Source organism: Frieseomelitta varia, unplaced genomic scaffold, assembly GCF_011392965.1.
Source record: "Frieseomelitta varia isolate USP_RPSP 00005682 unplaced genomic scaffold, Fvar_1.2 scaffold_563, whole genome shotgun sequence".
Classification (NCBI taxonomy): domain Eukaryota; kingdom Metazoa; phylum Arthropoda; class Insecta; order Hymenoptera; family Apidae; genus Frieseomelitta; species Frieseomelitta varia.
Genome location: NW_025110327.1, coordinates 3,840 through 21,775, shown reverse-complemented (window position 1 = coordinate 21,775; position 17,936 = coordinate 3,840). Strand labels below are relative to the sequence as shown.

The following is a 17,936-nucleotide window of genomic DNA, read 5'->3' as shown; positions in this document are numbered from 1 at the left end:
GAACGAGTGATTAATCTACAAATTCACCAGAAATCAGAATGGTGAAAAATATGAATGAGGAATGTTTTAAACTCATAAAATGTTAATACTGACATATATGTCATTAAATCACTCATATTTCAAATCATTTTTATTAACAATTTATAACAATAAATGATTTCAGTCAGTGAGTGCGTTTTAACACATTAAAGACCGGATTTTTTTTTCAATTTACCCTAATGGCCGCGGCAGGCTGTTTTTTTTGCAGTTAACTATAAATGAGTTTATATCTCATCAACTTTTTATATTTATTTTACACTTTCAGTGTTTGAATATAAAACATTATTTCACATTATGAAACAATAATTTGCAATGCATGCATAGAATTACTATTTTTTATGAACTATAATCTTGATAAAATTATAAACTACATGCAAAAATAATCAACATAGTCCATAATAATGTGCAAAAGAAGTAATACAGTAGTAATAAAGAAGTAATACATCAAACACAAAAAATAGACTCTTATTCTTGTAGTGCCCATTTTGTGTTGGATCTGTTCCTTTGTTACAGATTTTACCATTGTTAGTATGCACTTAGCATTACATTAAGACAGTATGCAAAAATTATCCCTGAATCTTTTGGTCTGATTTATCAAGGAGACCTTATTATTTATAGTTCCAATTATTCAATTATTTCATATATTGTATTTAGCATAGAGCTTATATATAAAAAAAATTTCTAGTACTTTTTTAAAGTATGGTACTGTGTAAAACATTTTTCTCTATGAAGAGGAACCATACAAAATTTGCATATATATCTCGTTTCACTTCTTTTTCCTTGAGCAGCACAAACTCTACAGACTCTGGTAGGAAATTTCTTTTTTCCATTGCTTGAAATAAACACAGGTTCATGCTGCTTCATGTCACCTGACAACCTTCCACCACCAGGGAAAGGGCTAAATCTCTCTCTGGTTTCGGAGAGCCTTCATTATCATTGTCACTAATCCAACATTTTGCCACCAAAAGGAGAAACTGCTTATTACTTTATTTTTTTCTCTGGATCCAGGATATTATAGATTCAAAAACAATTGAAAAGTCTACAGTTTATGAGATAAAGGATGACTTTTTTTGTCCATTTCATCGTTTTCCTTAGAATAGGATAATATAAAAGGTACTGATCCGCACGTTTAACTCTTTTCATGTGAACATTGTATTGATTTATACACACAGATTTTACTATATACTCTCCAGTTTTTCTATTTTTCTTTCCTGTATCTGAGACAGAAATGTCATGAATTGTTGATATCATTGCTTGACATCTTGCTTGTCTTTCCATACGAGAAGAAAAACGTCACCTTTTCTACAGAATACTGTGTCACCTTTCTCCATTCTTGATGCTTTGGCTTTCAGACTTGGCGGTAAGCCTCTGTTTACCTTAATACTTGCACAGACTCTAGTTTTGTTTTTCAATAATAAGTCAGCAATAGGTACTGTTATAATAACTGTCCTGATAGATATGGTGCCACATACCAAGATAAGGACCAAGAACTGAAAGAAGTTTCTTCCAATTTCTTCTCTTCACCAGTGTAAATCTCTATGTTGCAGATATAGCCTGTGTCACTCTCGCACACCATCCTAACAAGTAAACCATACTTTGTAATCTTTGCAGGGTTGTACGTTTGAAACCTTAGGCATCCTCTCCATGGAATCATTCTCTCATCCAAAGATAACTGTTGCTTTGGTCTGTATATTGTCCTGAATTTATGGAGGAAATAATCTAGCACAGGTTGAATTTTGAAGAGTCTTTCAGAGCTATTGTCTATTGTTGTATTATCATTAAAGTGCCAGAATGTCCATATTTGCTCAAATCTATTGCGGCTCATAGTCTGTGAAAATATAGGGCTAATTATTAGAGGATCTGTTGACCAATAATCTTTGCAGCTATCTTTTCTTATTTGTCCCATTAGAAGAATTAGGCCAAGGAATTTTTTCATGTCTTTTTGTGTAACAGGAGACCACTTGAGTGCTTTAGACGATATTTTACGTTTCATAAGTACACAACTCCTTGCAAAACATTTCAAACAAGTCATCATCAAACATCAGGCTAGTCACAGAGGCTACAGAGTCACACTGAGATGGAAATGTAATGACCCCAGGATGACCTTCAAATATTTGTAAGCGTGGTGGAATATCAATTTCAGACCAATAATTGTCATTATTATGACAAAACGAATCATTTACTAGAACAGAATCATCTTCATTGCTAGTGTCGGAATCACTTGAAAGCACTGCCACCTTACGCTTCTTTACAGGTCTAATAATGTCATTGTCACTAGAATCGTCTTCACAATCATCAAAACATCCATTCATACAATCATTCGCATCTTTATTCTCACTAGGAACATCTGATAAATTATAGTCAAAAACTTCCGAAAGTATTTCAGTTTCGTTCGTTTCCTTCCGTTTTCTAAAAGAGGTCATTTTTAAAAGTACGAGGAACTTGAAGATGAAAATAGTAACTATTCGAATTACCAAAATGTAATCAAAACCAGTAAATAAGTAAAAAAAACATGAAGGCAATCGAATTTAATACATTGATTACTGATGTAAACACCTCGACACCGTGTAGAAAATACGAGTAAACTCATGATCCATCCGCAATATGTTAATAAATAACCTTGTACTGTAAAAAAGAAAATATGTATGGTATCATTTAAAAAAGTAAATTTGACTTCGAAATTTCGACCGATGAATTTTACAAAAAATAATTTACAACACATAATGTGCTTCTTTATTGCAAACAATATTTGTAGAAATATTTTATTGATAAGATCAACCTTTCATAAAATCGAGCTCACGGGATAAAAATAATTCATTCAGGTTGTGAACTTACAAATTTGTAAATTAAAAAACGTTATATCTAATTATATTGTTCGTAAAAATATCATATTTCAATCAATTTTTTCTAATACTTTTAAATAGATGTCAATAATCAAATATATTTTTTATCTAAATTTTTTATCCCAATTTTCATCAATCTCTGTTTTAAACCTATTTGAATCGTTATATTCCTTCTCCTTAATGAAGTACCACCACGTTCAATTCAATAAATAATTCTCGAAACAAATCTGGCAATATAGTCAATAGATTTTGATTTTCGCGGTACAAAACTTGCCTGAATCGGTACGATAGGATGTGACACGAAAATGGTAACGGGGTACAGGATGCCTCGAAATCGTAGCCGAAAAAGCATTGTATGCAATATCTATCCATATACCTGATCTGTGTCGTCTATGGCCTCGTCTATGGCAAAGTTTAAATCGATACAATAGATATAACGATCGATATAACGAAAATGATAAGGAAATTCTAAAGCTCCCAGATATAATATGCAACCCAAAAATTTATTAAATGTCACATCAATATGGTTTAGTTAATAGGTAGTCAATATGTTTAGATGTCTTTTCAAAACTTTATGGCGCATTTTCAATAAGAACACCGCATGTGTGATGCTATATTTATTATTAAATTACACACACACACACACATATGAATTTTTTTTTTTTGGTTTAAATAATGCCAAAATAGTCAATATTTTGAAAATAAATGTTTTGTCGCATTATCATTGGCAAAATCAACTATTTCTAACTGATTATCGAATTATGTGTTTATATTAAACGAATGAATGCTCATTTGCTGCCCATTCCGAGAAATTCGCGCTCATTTATTACAGTACACTCGTTTAGTTAGTGAATATAACGATACAAAGTTGGTTGGAGTGAATGAGTATTTGTTTCATGTAAACGTACAATAACTGTGATCAGATAGAAATAATTGATACTATATATTGTGACAAAACTTTTATTTTCAAAATATTGACTATTTTATATCATTTTGAAAAGAAAAGTATATAATTATTTAATAGTGAGTATATATATATATATATGTATACAAGTAATGTTATTAAAAGTGAGATTTAGTAAATAATAACTTAAGAGAATTTTCTCGAATTTTTAGTTATAAAAATATTAATATTATTAGAATATTAATTTTATGTTAACATTAGTTACAGTTTCATTAGTCTACAGTACAATATAATTTGTAATATACTTTCACAAATATTGAAATAATTTATGTAATGTATGATGTACTGTAAACAATATATTTAAGGTTATGTTATTTTAAAATTAAATATTTTCAAACCTATTAAATTAAATATAATTTGAACATTTTTATATATACTAAAAATATATAAAAATATATCATTTTGTTGCTATTTCTATAATTTTATAAATAAGTTTAACAATTAGACAGATGCCAAGCGTCAAAGATGAATCTGAAGCAGAAGGAGAAGAAATGTCTCATGACAGTAATGAAAGTAACCAAAGTTCTGCATCGTGTGATAGTAGTGCAGAACACACTGACAGTGATGATTCTTCAGAGATGGATGAAGATGAATGTGAAAGGCGACGTAATGAATGCATGGAAAACTTAGTAGATTTAGAAAGACAATTTACACTTCTTAAAGAACAGTAAGTTTTAAATATAATGTTTTTATAGAATAAATTTTGTCATTGTAAGTTTGACATTTTAATTTTTATTATTTTAGGCTTTACCGTGAGAGAATTACCCAAGTAGATACAAAATTAGGAGAAGTTCGAGTAGGAAAATCTGAAGAATATTTAATACCATTAGAACGATTAAAAGAAAATATGAAAACAAAGACAGAAGTAGCTGGAATATTAAAGCAATATAGACTACAAAATATCCAAAATAAATTTTTAGCAGAAGAACAAGCTGCATTACAAAATTTTGAGAGTGAGAAAGAATTAATCTGGGACTGCATTCATAATGACTTACAAGAGAAAATACGTAGATTGGAGGAAGATAGAAATAATGTTGATATTCATGCTGATTTATGGTTAAATTCTAATGGTAGAAGACGCAGAAATCATACTGAAAGAAGAAGAGCTGTGTCTGTTGCTGGACCTTATATTGTTTATATGCTTAATGATGCAGATATTCTTGAAGATTGGGCATTAATAAAAAAAAGTTTAAGTAGTCGTAAAGCTGAAATAATATAATATTCTATACAGAATAGATGCATTTCTCAAAATACAGCAATTTTAATAATGTTATCAAATAATGTATCGCCCTTTTATAGGTATGAGATACATGAAACATTCAAGCGATAAAATTACCTTCATTTTACAATATTGGCACTTTCTTTACATTTATAACATGTATAATATATAGAGTGCCTTCTTTAAAATATTTTGATCTCTATAGGTTTATTTTAATTAATAAGACAATGGTGCAGATGAACTGTTGAAAAAATAAAATATTTATGCCTTTAAGAATACAATTCATAAATTGATAAAATATTAAATGATTGTAATATAATAATTACTATTTTGTTTATGAATATAGTAATACTTAGTTATAAAAATAGTTTAATGCTAAATGTAAATATTTATTTAATTAATTTTGGTCAGTTCATGTATCAAACATGTATTTCTCAAAAATTATAAGTATTTAAATATTTAATATTATAACAACTCACTAATTTAGAATTCATTTTTGAAATTGTAAATGAAAAAATTGTAAATTTAATTTTTAGGAATATATTATTATACATGTACAAATTGTATCATAAAAATTGAATATTTTTTAATAAACTTTCAACAAAAATAATATTTGTACAAAATTTGATATCTTTTATAAATGTAACTTAATACTTATTGAATATACATATGTTTATAAATCTTAAATTAAAAAAATTAATAACTAAAAAATTAATTGAATATGTATAAATATGAGCAAATTCTAATTAATTTATGATTAAAAATTTTTTATATCAATGCGTTAATTTGTATAGCTATCTATAGGTATTTTTCCACAAAAAACTAATTTCATTAAATTTTAAATGATAAGCTTTATATTAATATATAAAAGTATCATATATAATCATAGAAAGGCACAAAAGAAAGATTTGAGTTTTACAAAAAAGGGAAAGAAATATGAATTTACATAAAATATAAAATGGTATTTTACATTTGGGTTGAAAGAAACTATATAAATCTGTATATTTCATATTACGAATAGATACATATTCTTTTAATATTTTAATGTTACATGTTGTTTTAGACTCTAATAATCTGAACTACCAAAAACATTTAAAAAATTTATACAAGATATCTTCTATAAAATATTATATCCTTTATTTAATTTGGTATATTATCTAAGTTATTAAATATAATTGTTTTGTTTTAAATTCAGATATATTTACAAAACGTAATAGTTAAAAATAAAATTATAAAGAAGAATTATTATATACAATTATTACTTGAATTTAATCAAAAAAATAATAAAAAGCTAGATTTTATCTATTTATTTTTATAAAATAGGTAAAACAACAAAAATGAAAGACAATTAAAACAAACACTTGTTTGATACAGCATTTATATTATAATAACATTAATAACTCTAAATGAATTTTATATATATATACATCCTAAATCAAATCTTTAATTAAATTATATTAATTTCAAGATTTTTTCATTAAAAATTAAAAATTTCTTATCATTAATAATCACAATTAAATATAATTTTTATATTTATTTAAAAAAATTATTATTTATTGCATAATACTCTAAAATTAAAAAAATAGTTAATTTTTTATTAAAAATTAAAAATTTCTTATCATTAATAATCACAATTAAATATAATTTTTATATTTATTTTTAAAAATTATTATTTATTGCATAATACTCTAAAACTAAAAAAATAATTAAATTTGTAAAAATTTAGAATAAAATTAATTTTAAGAGTTATAAATTAAAAAAAGTAAGGAATACCATGATTTCTCTTGTACATAACATATACTCACTAAAACGAATATAACAATAAAAATATAGGGAAAAATATATTATGAACAAGAAAATGCAAAAACAATAATTGAAATCATATTATAAGAAATTGTAAATTATAAAATACAAATTAAAAGTATAAACAATAAGAAATTTGTATGGTGATTTAGTAACCTAATGAAATAACTAGTTACTGATGTAATAACTACCTAGTAAAATAGTATCAATATTTTCAAAATATCCCAAAAAATATTTGAAACCTAAAATAAATCTCTAAATAAATAGAACCGATATAAAGCACCCATATTAACCAAATAATAATAATAATGAAAAAGTTATAAGTAATATATGTTTAATGTACTATATGTAATATAATTTTTTAATTATTCACATATTGAACTGAATTCATATACTAATATGTTAATTTCATATATGTTTTAGTTTTATTAATTTAGGAGAAAAGATGTATTCAATTGTCTTTAATAAAATAGTAAATTTATTTTTAATGTTTCCTATATTATATTATATAATTATTTATTTTGAAATAAATGATCTTAATATTACAATTATTCAATATAGTATCTTTGTTATTATAAATATAATTAAATATACAAAAATATATGAATGCAAATTGTTTATTATAATTATTAATTATAATATTATTAATATTACAAATATTAATTATTTATTATATTTCTATGAAATATTGAAATTACATGAATTTAATAATTTATAAGAATTATTTCAACAGTATTTCACAAATACGCGCACTAATTAATTGCAATAGAGGACATGAGCAATACAATACAAAGATAGTAAATCATAATGAAATTTACATTTAATCGGTAATAAAATAGAAATACAACTTATATTACGTAATTTTAGTTATTTAATCGTAACAAATTATTTTCAATTAAGAATTTAAAATTCTTTTTTCGTATCTTATACGTTTTATCTTATTTTCAAGTTCTAAGTTGAGAAACTAGTTTTAGCGCTTTTGCGCGATTAGATTTATACATTCATACGTGAGGTTATAAGAATCAATAGGAGAGCTGCCTTTGCAATTTGAGGTCAACTGTAGGACAGTGTCATTCTACTGCGAATACTTCAAGAGGATTCTCATACATTGTAGGTAAGGATATTTTCTTTAGTTTTGCAGTATATGTAAGAAATTGTATCCCCAGGAATTTTTATATAAAACATCAAGATTTTATATATACATTTTCTGCAGTGTTTTGTTCTTTAAATTTCTATAAAAATGACTTTAATACGTGCCGCGTACATTCAGTGCCGAAGTTTTACTATAAGGTCATTATATGTGATAGTTCGAGTACATTATATTTAATTTTGAAGTATGTTACATTTTTGAGATAAAAACAGTGTTAACTAAATTTTAAGATTTTTAGATTTCTTCCAGTGACCTTGGCAAGGTCAAACCAATTATTTCTAAATTTCTAACTCATCTACTACTGATCTTAATTTTACAAATATTTTGTAAAAAATTACTTAAGATACATCAATTTAAATATAAATTTAATATTAATATTAAAGGAAAATCCATTTATATTTAAAATTATTAATAACCGACATGTAATTTGAAGGTTTGAAGGTGGAATATAACTTTCTCATACTAAATCATTTGTATTTAATAATCTTTCTACATTTAAGATTAGTATATATTTTCTTTATTGTTATATACTTCTATATATTTCAGGTTTCTAATCAGAAAATACAGTACTAATTATAGTGAAAAAATGCCAATCAAAAGTATTAAGGCTCGTCAAATTTTTGATTCTCGTGGTAACCCTACTGTAGAGGTAAGATACCTAAGTATATTAAATTATATTTTAAATATATTATATTGTTGTTTGTAAAGTAAAGATTTATTTTAATATAATAATTTTTATTCTTAAATTATTATTTGTAAATTGACATAAATATGTATTATATAACTTCCGTTGAATATTGATATAATATTAATATATGTATATTGCTCATTTTTAATTATATATAAAATTTTACATTGTAATTCACCTCGGTTAATTAAAAATAAAAATTTAAACTAAAATAAAATGTTCTTATAGTTTCTTATGACATATTTTACTTATAGGTTGATCTTGTCACAGATGATGGGTTATTTAGAGCTGAAGTACCATCAGGTGCTTCCACTGGTGTTCATGAAGCTTTAGAACTTCGAGATAATGATAAATCTAAATATCATGGAAAATCTGTTTTCAAAGCTGTAGAAAATATTAATAGTATCATTACGCCTGAATTGTTGAAGGTATTGAATGTTTAACATTTATGTATAATGTAATATTTTCAGACTTCTTTCAATTTTATGCTAATTTATCAATTTTTTAAATACATATAAAAGATATGTATGTTCGTATAATTAATTAATTAATTAATATAAGAATATTTGTTATTTAGTCAAATTTGGAAGTCACACAACAAACTGATATTGATAACCTTCTTTTGAAACTTGATGGTACACCAAACAAGTCAAAACTTGGTGCAAATGCACTTCTCGGTGTTTCTTTGGCAATTTGTAAAGCAGGAGCTGCTAAAAAAGGAACTCCTTTATATAAGTATGATTTTTAATTTACTTGTAACTTGCAACTTACTTATAATTTAACTTTAAAATTATTCAGATATAAGTAATAAATAAATAAATACATATATATACATATGTACATATATACATACATATATACATACATACATATACATACATACACACACACAAGGTAATCACGTATTTAGCGTTTTTTCTTGTAAACAGTAGATGCTATGGAAAAATTAAACAGGACAAAATCGTATTGTTTTTTATATAATGGTGCATAAAATTTTTTCTAGTTATACTGTTTTTTAAGAATTGAAGATGATCTTTATTTTTTTAAATGGAATTATATTTTTCTTATATTATACAAAAACGAATAGGAAGACGAATTCAATGATGTACCATTCAATGATTTTTACATTTAAACAACGTCAGGAATGAAAGAGAGTTTGGATATTGTGTATTGATGTACCTATCAGTATTTTACATTGAGATGTTTACAGTTCATGTTCAATATAAATATTTTTATACTTTTGGTGATTTTATGTTGTGATTAGATTTGTATTGTTATTTATTGTTAGATTGTTTAAGATATATGAAACTATTTGTTAAAGCTAACGGTACATACTATTTATGACATCGCTCCAGACTCAGCATGTCAAATTAGGAATTTTTAGACATTTTTTTTCATCCTTCAAGAATAAATGATGATTTTGAAAAGGCTTGCTCCCCATAAATTTTAGTTTCGAGTGTGAAAAGTTTTTCTTATAATAGCAATTATCATGTCATAAATGTACCAAAGAGTGTATCACCTTCTAGTGTAAATAATTTGAAACGAAAAATAACAAATGTTTGTGCATTAATATCACAAGTACAAATTGCAGAAGTCACCAAAAGTGTATTGCATAGAGTACAAAAGTGTCTTTTAGCAAATGGAAATCATATTGAATATAAACTATTGCAAAACATCTCAATATAAAATACTGGTAAGTACATCAATACACAATATCCAAACTATTTCTTTCACTCCTGACTTTATGTAAGTGTAAAAATTATTGAATGGTACATCGTTGAATTTGTCTTTATATTCGCTTTTATATAATATAAAAAAAATATATTTCTCATTTCATTTGAGAAATTAAAAATTATTTTCAGTTCTCAAAAAACAGTATGACTAGAAAAAATTTTTATGTTCCATTACGTTGTGTATAAAAAACAGTACAACTTTGTCCTGTTTTATTTTTTCATAGAATCATTTTCTCATCCATACAAGAACAAACTTTGTACAGTAAATCCGTGAACGCTTTTATTTATATTCACAATATAAATAATTGTATTCTACTATAATAATTGTTTAATGTACAATCTAATAATAATATCTCATCTCTCAAATAATAAAACAAACAAAATTTTATATTTTATATTTAATATGAATACAATCTTGGCATTTAAGATATAATAAATAATTTTAATTTCAGATATATTGCGGAATTGGCAGGAAATTCCGATATCATTTTACCAGTTCCAGCTTTCAATGTTATTAATGGGGGTTCACATGCTGGAAATAAATTGGCAATGCAGGAGTTTATGATTCTACCCACAGGTGCTGCCAATTTCACTGAAGCTATGAGAATGGGTACTGAAGTATACCATCATTTGAAGGCTGGTATTAAAAAGAAATTTGGCCTTGATGCTACTGCTGTTGGTGATGAAGGTGGTTTTGCACCAAATATTCTTGAAAATAAAGAAGCTTTAAATTTGATTATAGATGCCATTAAAGTAAGTATTTTAGTTAAGTTTAGAAAAAAATAGTTCTATACCAACAAATTTATGGAAAATTCTGTCCTATGGTATTAAATTTAATAGTACTAAAATAATTATTGAAATTACTCATAATCATTATACAATTTAGGTTGCTGGATATGAAGGAAAAATCAAGATTGGTATGGATGTTGCTGCATCTGAATTCTATAAGAATGGAAAATATGATTTAGATTTTAAGAATGAAAAATCTGATCCCAGCACATATTTGGAGTCACAAGCCTTGAAGAATTTATATTTAGAATTTGTTAAGGAATTCCCAATTGTATCAATTGAAGATCCGTTTGATCAAGATGACTGGGATTCATGGACCTCTATAACATCTTCTACTCCTATTCAAATTGTGGGTGATGATCTCACTGTCACAAATCCTGAAAGGTAAAGTTGAATTTAGATTTCTTTTAATTATATATTTAATATATAATTACAAGTTTATAGAAAATTGATATAATTAAAAATATTAATTTTACAATTTATTTTACAATTATACTACTAATAGTATCGAATATAAAATTTATAAGTTTTAAAAAGTAATCGTGTTCATTAAAATTCAAGTAATAATACAAGTAATGATACTGTGAATTTATTATATGTTGCAGAATTAAAACAGCTATTGAGAAAAAGGCTTGCAACTGTTTGTTATTAAAAGTTAATCAAATAGGTACTGTCACAGAATCAATTAATGCTCATAAACTTGCTAAAAGCGCTGGATGGGGTACTATGGTTTCTCATCGTTCTGGAGAAACGGAAGATACATTTATAGCTGATTTAGTTGTTGGTCTATCGACTGGTCAAATTAAAACAGGTGCACCTTGCCGTTCGGAACGTTTGGCAAAGTATAATCAGATTCTTCGTATTGAAGAAGAATTGGGCGCGGCTGCCAAATATGCAGGAGAGAAATTCCGTAATCCTCATGCTTAAAATATATTATATTTTATTAACACAAAGTTCTAGTTGTTACATTTACAAAATAAATTGAACGTGTACTTTGGTGACCTTTAAAACTGTATGGAATGAAATAGTATTGAAAACTATTATTCTTGCTATAGAAAAAGTTTTTAGAGTTTCTGTTAAGAAAAGAAATAAATCTAAAAATTAATATGCAGATAATTATTATTTAATTATTATTTTAAGAATTATGTACTGATGTATTAATTAAATGAAATAAAATTACATTACTAGTTTAATAATTTATTTGGAAAACTACAATTTGTTTCTGCTACTATGTATTAGAAATGTAAATGTATAACATTTTAATTTACTCCTTTCATATATATGATAAATACGATATTTTGATCTTGTTTCATAATTCATTGATTTAGATTAGATTTCATAATAAAAACTATAAGAAAAGAATGAAGAGTGTTATTTGCTAATTTAGAAGCACAAATTAAATGAATATCATGTATAATAACGATAGAGATAAAGTTTAATTTTGGTTTCGCTACAAAATTTATATTTATTTAAATAAAGTCATTAAAAAACGCTGTAAATGTTTAATAAAATAAATGTGAATAAAAGTATAACTACAAAATCTATATAGGGTGTCCCAGTTTTTAATGTTCAAACTTTGTCAGTATATTCTATGGCACTAAATAAGAAAAAAATGTTTATAAACATAAACATTTAAAGTTTTATTAAAAAGTTATAACACAAATACGGAATACAAGTGGAATAGTAACCAACTTGTTACTGCGAGCATTGGCTTGAATAGATCAATATATTTACTATTTGACATTGACACTTCCAGAGTTAATTAATACTCCATTTTAAAATGTCCACCGTTCTTGACAATACATGATTGACAGTGATCGAAAATCGAATTTATAACTGTGCGAATGTCGTTTCTATTTTGTTTCATTTCATTGAACGCATTATTAATTTTTTGTATTAATTCATTACGCGAATTTATTCGTGTTCGATACATTTTATCTTTTAAAGTTCCCCACAGATAGAAGTCGAGTGGCGTAAGGTCGGGCGATCTTGGTGGCCAAGAAATTGGCCCACGTCGACTTATCCATCTATACGGAAACCGATTAACCACTGCCGAACTTGTGTTCCGTAATGTGCCGGACAATCATTCAATTGCATCCACAGAATACAATGGCACATTGTTTTGCACAGAATACAATGGCACATCTTCCAAAAGATATGATAATTCATTTCTTAGAAAATTCAAAAATGCAGTTGAAGTCAACCGATCTGGTAAAAAATACAGTCCTACTATCATACCATTGTACAGGCTTGCCCATACATTGCATTTGAATTGATTTGAAAAGCAACTGTTCGTGTCACGTGTGAATTTCTTCTTGCCCATACATGATTATTATGCACATTAAAAATTCCTCCTCCGTAAATGTCGAATCATAAGTCCACAATACTTTCGATGGAAATAAATTATCTTGTTGCACTGCATGCACATACTGACAGAATTTCAATCGTTTTCATAATCAGCTGGTAAATAAGCTCTTGTACCCTTGTATAATGATACGGATATCTGTTATCAGAGTGGAGAGTTCGCCATACAGTTGATCGAGATAACTCCAGTTGATACGAGGCATCACGAACACTTGCTGTTGAATTATTATCAAAAAAGTTCAGTATTGATGTGCGATTTCGTTGCCTTGTAACTCCGTTGAATTCATTTCCTTCGAGACATGATTCAAAGGATCTTGTTGTTAATAAGTGTTGGTAACAATTTATGAACACTCTGTAATTCGGTGCTCTTCGTCCAGGGAATCTGCATTGGTACTCCCTTGCAGCAGCTCGGGCATTCCTATTGCAGAAGTCGAAAATGAAATGCATATTTTCGATTCGTAAATACTTGTGGAAAAAAATAATTTCGATATAAAGTCCAACAACTTACTAATAGTTATTACTGGCGAAAATTACTTTCAAAGTCTTTGGCGACCTCAGTAAACACAGTTTATACTTACATAAACACATTAAATATAAATATTGCTGATTTATTCAAGCCAATGCTCGCAGTAACAAGTCGGTTACTATTCCACTTGTATTTCATATTTGTGTTATAACTTTTTAATAAAACTTTAAATGACCTATGTTTATAAGCATTTTTTTTTTTATTTAGTGCCATAGAATATACTGACAAAGTTTGAACATTAAAAACTGGAACACCCTATATATAAAGTTATTACAGAGACCTGTAAGTCTTGTTAAGATATTTAGTAAAATAAATAAATGAATAAAATTATAATGTGATGTATGTTAATAAAATCTTTTCAATTAATTATTATATTATTTTATAAATTATAATTTTCTTAATAATAATGTTAAGTAGTAATGCTGTTAAAAAAAGATTGTATTTATTATTGAATAAAATTATATTCTACATCAATTTTATGATTCATACGTATTAAAAAATTAATTAATCATTTTTAAGGAATGTATTATTGAAAATAAAAATAAATTTATGTAGTAATTATGACGACAATGAGATTATTGCAAATTAATATATAAGTATAGCATAACAATAATTTTATTGATATTCCTGTTATGATGGTGAGTAGAATATTCGATGTTTTAGGAAGATTATTAAATCAGCTATGCCTAGATCAATTTGTAACGCAGAATATCACTTTATTGTTGAAAATTATGGTGTTAGGTAGACAAAAGTATTCACACGCTCGATGAAAAATCGATATTTTAAACTGGTTAAACTTTGTAAAACAAAATCGTATAATAATCTAATTAATCTCATTTTAAAGCGTGAAATCTCTATTTTACCAACCTTGAGTTTTTTCCAATGATGTTTTTATATTATGCAGCGGATAAAAAAGTAATGTATTTTTTTGTCAAAAATTGTAAAAATTTAAACGCTTCCGAAATCACTGAAAAAAAATTTTTCTTGAATAAATTTATAATCTTCAGGTGCAGCGGAGAATATTCCGGTCCCGCAGCCTCGAATCAGTACATAATGCAGGCCACCGTGGAGGTTTTAGTCGGTAGGAATCTGACACTACTCAGCTCCGTAACATGGGCTGGGTGTCTTCTATCAGCTGGGTGTCATCTCCTATGTAAGGTTTCCTCCACGTATAGAAAAAAAATCTTCAGGTCTTTCCTTCACATCGACTCCTGTATGATTTCTTTTTGAATTTTGAACATCAGAGTTCAATAACAAAAATTCAAGAAATAATTGTCATTTAACTCTAATGTTCAATGTTCAATAAAATGGTAAAAAACAGTAAGTTTCAAGAGATTGTTGTAAAAAAAAAATTTCAATCTTCAAGACCACTATGGATCTAATCATGAAAATTTTTTAATTTGAATTTTGACAATTTTCGAGAACAAAAATATACTTGCTTTTCCATTGCATCTAAAAATGATATAAAAATATCCTTGCAAAACTAACATAAGGCTGTCAAAGTGAAGACTTCGCACTTTAAAACAAGGTCAATTGAATTGTTATACGATTCGTTTAATGTAGTTATAACACTTTAGTATGTTTAGTATGTTCATACATATGTATGTTACTGTGCCACCGATCCGTCCATGAAATGATGAAACTAGCGAAATAGACAACATAATCCTTGTCTGAGAGTCTTAGATATTCGCTCGAACTCGATCAAAATTATTCGATCAAATTCAACTCCAAAATGTCGAATAGTCGTACTTGTAATTTGAACAAACTTTTAAGATAATTAAAAATATAAGTCTTATTATAACTTTGTGAGAAAAATCATGTTTACTTGAATTTTTTTTTAAATATAAAGTTTTTGCATTTGATAGGACACATTTATGCTGTTTGTACGTATATTTTGGGCTATGGATGATTTAGTAATTGTGTAGTTCGGAGTGATTTTTTATTGTGGATCCATGTGAGTTTTCTTTTGTTGTTCCATATGCGATGCTTTGCATTAAAGTCATAACCTATGATGTAGTGTCTGTTACCATGTGGGATGATGATGTCAGAATTCCTAGGAGAATCTTCGTTTTTGGGGCTGCGTAAGTTGCTTCTGTGGTTAGGGGAAGGTTTTAATTTGGACTGTTTTGATTTCAATGTTAGTGGTTGTGGGACATCCTCCGCATGTTTTTGTGGATTGCAATTTGCACACTGCCTCTTGGTTTGTTTACGCTTGCTAGTGAACCGTATTTTCTGTGTATGCTATAGTATTTGGTTTGGTATTTTGATAACGTCTTTAGGGGTAAGCCAGATTTCTGATGATGGCAACGTTGTGGTCTGAGAGGAATCTATGTAGTTCATTTGTTTTGTTTTTAATGCTGGTGGTGTCCGGAGAATAATGTGAAGGGAAGTAAATAACTATGGTATTTACATATTTACATTCTATTTACAATTAGTTCGAGGATGGAGGAAGGATGTAGGATTAGGATTTGGTAATGGGTAAGGTGAGGAAAGGTTGTGCGTTTCGTCTCAGTGTCGCTGTCTAGATTCATCAGTGGGGCTGATGGCAGCGACCTCTTATACCCCAGACGCTTGTTGTTATAACTACTCGCTGGACGGTCCTCATCTTAGCGGTGTTCCACACTCTGCTTAACATCGAATATCGCTAGACTTCGATGCTAGGCGCACAGCCACTTGCGGCTTATACAAGTCGGTGTTCGAAACTCGTACTCGAGGGACTATAGGCCGCTACAAATGTTTAATGTATTCTTATAACTGGCCATTTTCCAGTTCTTTAACTATTAATACGGTCGTTTTGATTCTGTTCAGATTGTTGGTATATTTGGTATAGTTTTTGTATCAGGCAGATCATCTTCAAAAAGAGGTTTAATTTGGAGCTGATGTCTTTCTCCTAAGATCTGTGGTTGTATGTTTTTCAGTTTGCAGGGGCTGAGGAGATGCTTGGGCCGTTCTTGCGTATGTGAGTCCATGTCTAGTGAGAGAGTTGGTCTGTGTGTGAAGAATGTTGAAACGAGAGTTTTTCTAGGGGTCAGAAGAGAAAATTGGTGCGGGAGTATTTGTGCAGGTGATTAGTATTTTTGCGTTGTTTGAATTTTTGCTTCTTTGTAAGCATTTCTCTTGCTAAGATAATTATAATTATGGACATTTTGAATAATTGACCGGGTGGTTGCCTTGTAGTTTGCGCAAGTCGGAGGTGTATCTAGAATTTTAGTGCAGGTTCATGTGTTGTGTTGACCTGCGCATTTTATGCAAATTGATTTTTTATTACAGTTTACGGATGTATGACCGTGTGGCTGACAGCAGAAACTGTCATGGGTTTTTGAGTTTCGTATTTTTCCCAGTAAGTTTTTGTTTTCGACGTATCTGATGTGATTTATTCGTGCCTGTATTCGATGGTCTTCTTTTTTTGGCGCTGTCCATGGGATTTTCGTGGCTGGGAAGTTGCTTCGCCAAGTTCGTTTTTTAACACTTTTCATACCTTTTCACTTCTAATTTTGGACCGTGGATATTGATTACTTCCCTCGAGATGGAATGAATCGCTCGAATATCGTCAATGAATCGGAGTGAAGTATAATATCCAATCTATCACATTTTGAATTTTTTTTTCTTTGATAGAGTGACAACCAAGTAGAACAATTAATGGTTTAATCGATGCTTAACTGAGAGAATTTTCCTTGATGACCGGCAATATTTTGTAAGTTTGCAAAAAGAGGAAGTAAACTATGAATTCTGTTATAACTTTTGCATTTATTAAAATTTTTTTATGAAATTCACAGTCTCTGATTAAAGATATTTTACTTAATTCGAATATTTATGTA

General features: G+C 27.7%; 3 protein-coding genes across 4 annotated transcripts; 2 read left to right on the top strand and 1 right to left on the bottom strand.

Moving 5' to 3' along the window:
- Positions 1-1,059: 1,059 nt before the first annotated feature.
- LOC122533945 lies at positions 1,060-1,745 on the bottom strand. The gene is made up of 3 exons (XM_043664131.1): positions 1,635-1,745; positions 1,337-1,529; positions 1,060-1,256 (listed from the first exon to the last, which is right to left on the bottom strand). Exons 1-3 carry the CDS (start codon positions 1,683-1,685, stop codon positions 1,060-1,062), a joined length of 441 nt encoding a protein of 146 aa, XP_043520066.1. The 5' UTR covers positions 1,686-1,745.
- Positions 1,746-3,764: 2,019 nt separating this feature from the next.
- On the top strand, positions 3,765-5,276 carry LOC122533944 (breast cancer metastasis-suppressor 1-like protein). 2 transcript variants are annotated; one of them, XM_043664129.1, is made up of 3 exons: positions 3,765-3,905; positions 4,292-4,513; positions 4,591-5,275. In XM_043664129.1, exons 2-3 carry the CDS (start codon positions 4,296-4,298, stop codon positions 5,063-5,065), a joined length of 693 nt encoding a protein of 230 aa, XP_043520064.1. In that variant the 5' UTR covers positions 3,765-3,905; positions 4,292-4,295; the 3' UTR covers positions 5,066-5,275. The 2 variants fall into 2 exon arrangements, with proteins under 2 accessions (XP_043520064.1, XP_043520065.1); XM_043664130.1 differs by lacking the exon at positions 3,765-3,905 and having other exon boundaries at positions 4,280-4,513; positions 4,591-5,276.
- A 2,489-nt stretch (positions 5,277-7,765) lies between these two features.
- On the top strand, positions 7,766-12,424 carry LOC122533942 (enolase). Its single transcript, XM_043664126.1, has 7 exons — positions 7,766-7,982; positions 8,565-8,667; positions 8,961-9,134; positions 9,284-9,441; positions 10,892-11,192; positions 11,326-11,612; positions 11,834-12,424. Exons 2-7 carry the CDS (start codon positions 8,605-8,607, stop codon positions 12,153-12,155), a joined length of 1,305 nt encoding a protein of 434 aa, XP_043520061.1. The 5' UTR covers positions 7,766-7,982; positions 8,565-8,604; the 3' UTR covers positions 12,156-12,424.
- Positions 12,425-17,936: the final 5,512 nt, after the last annotated feature.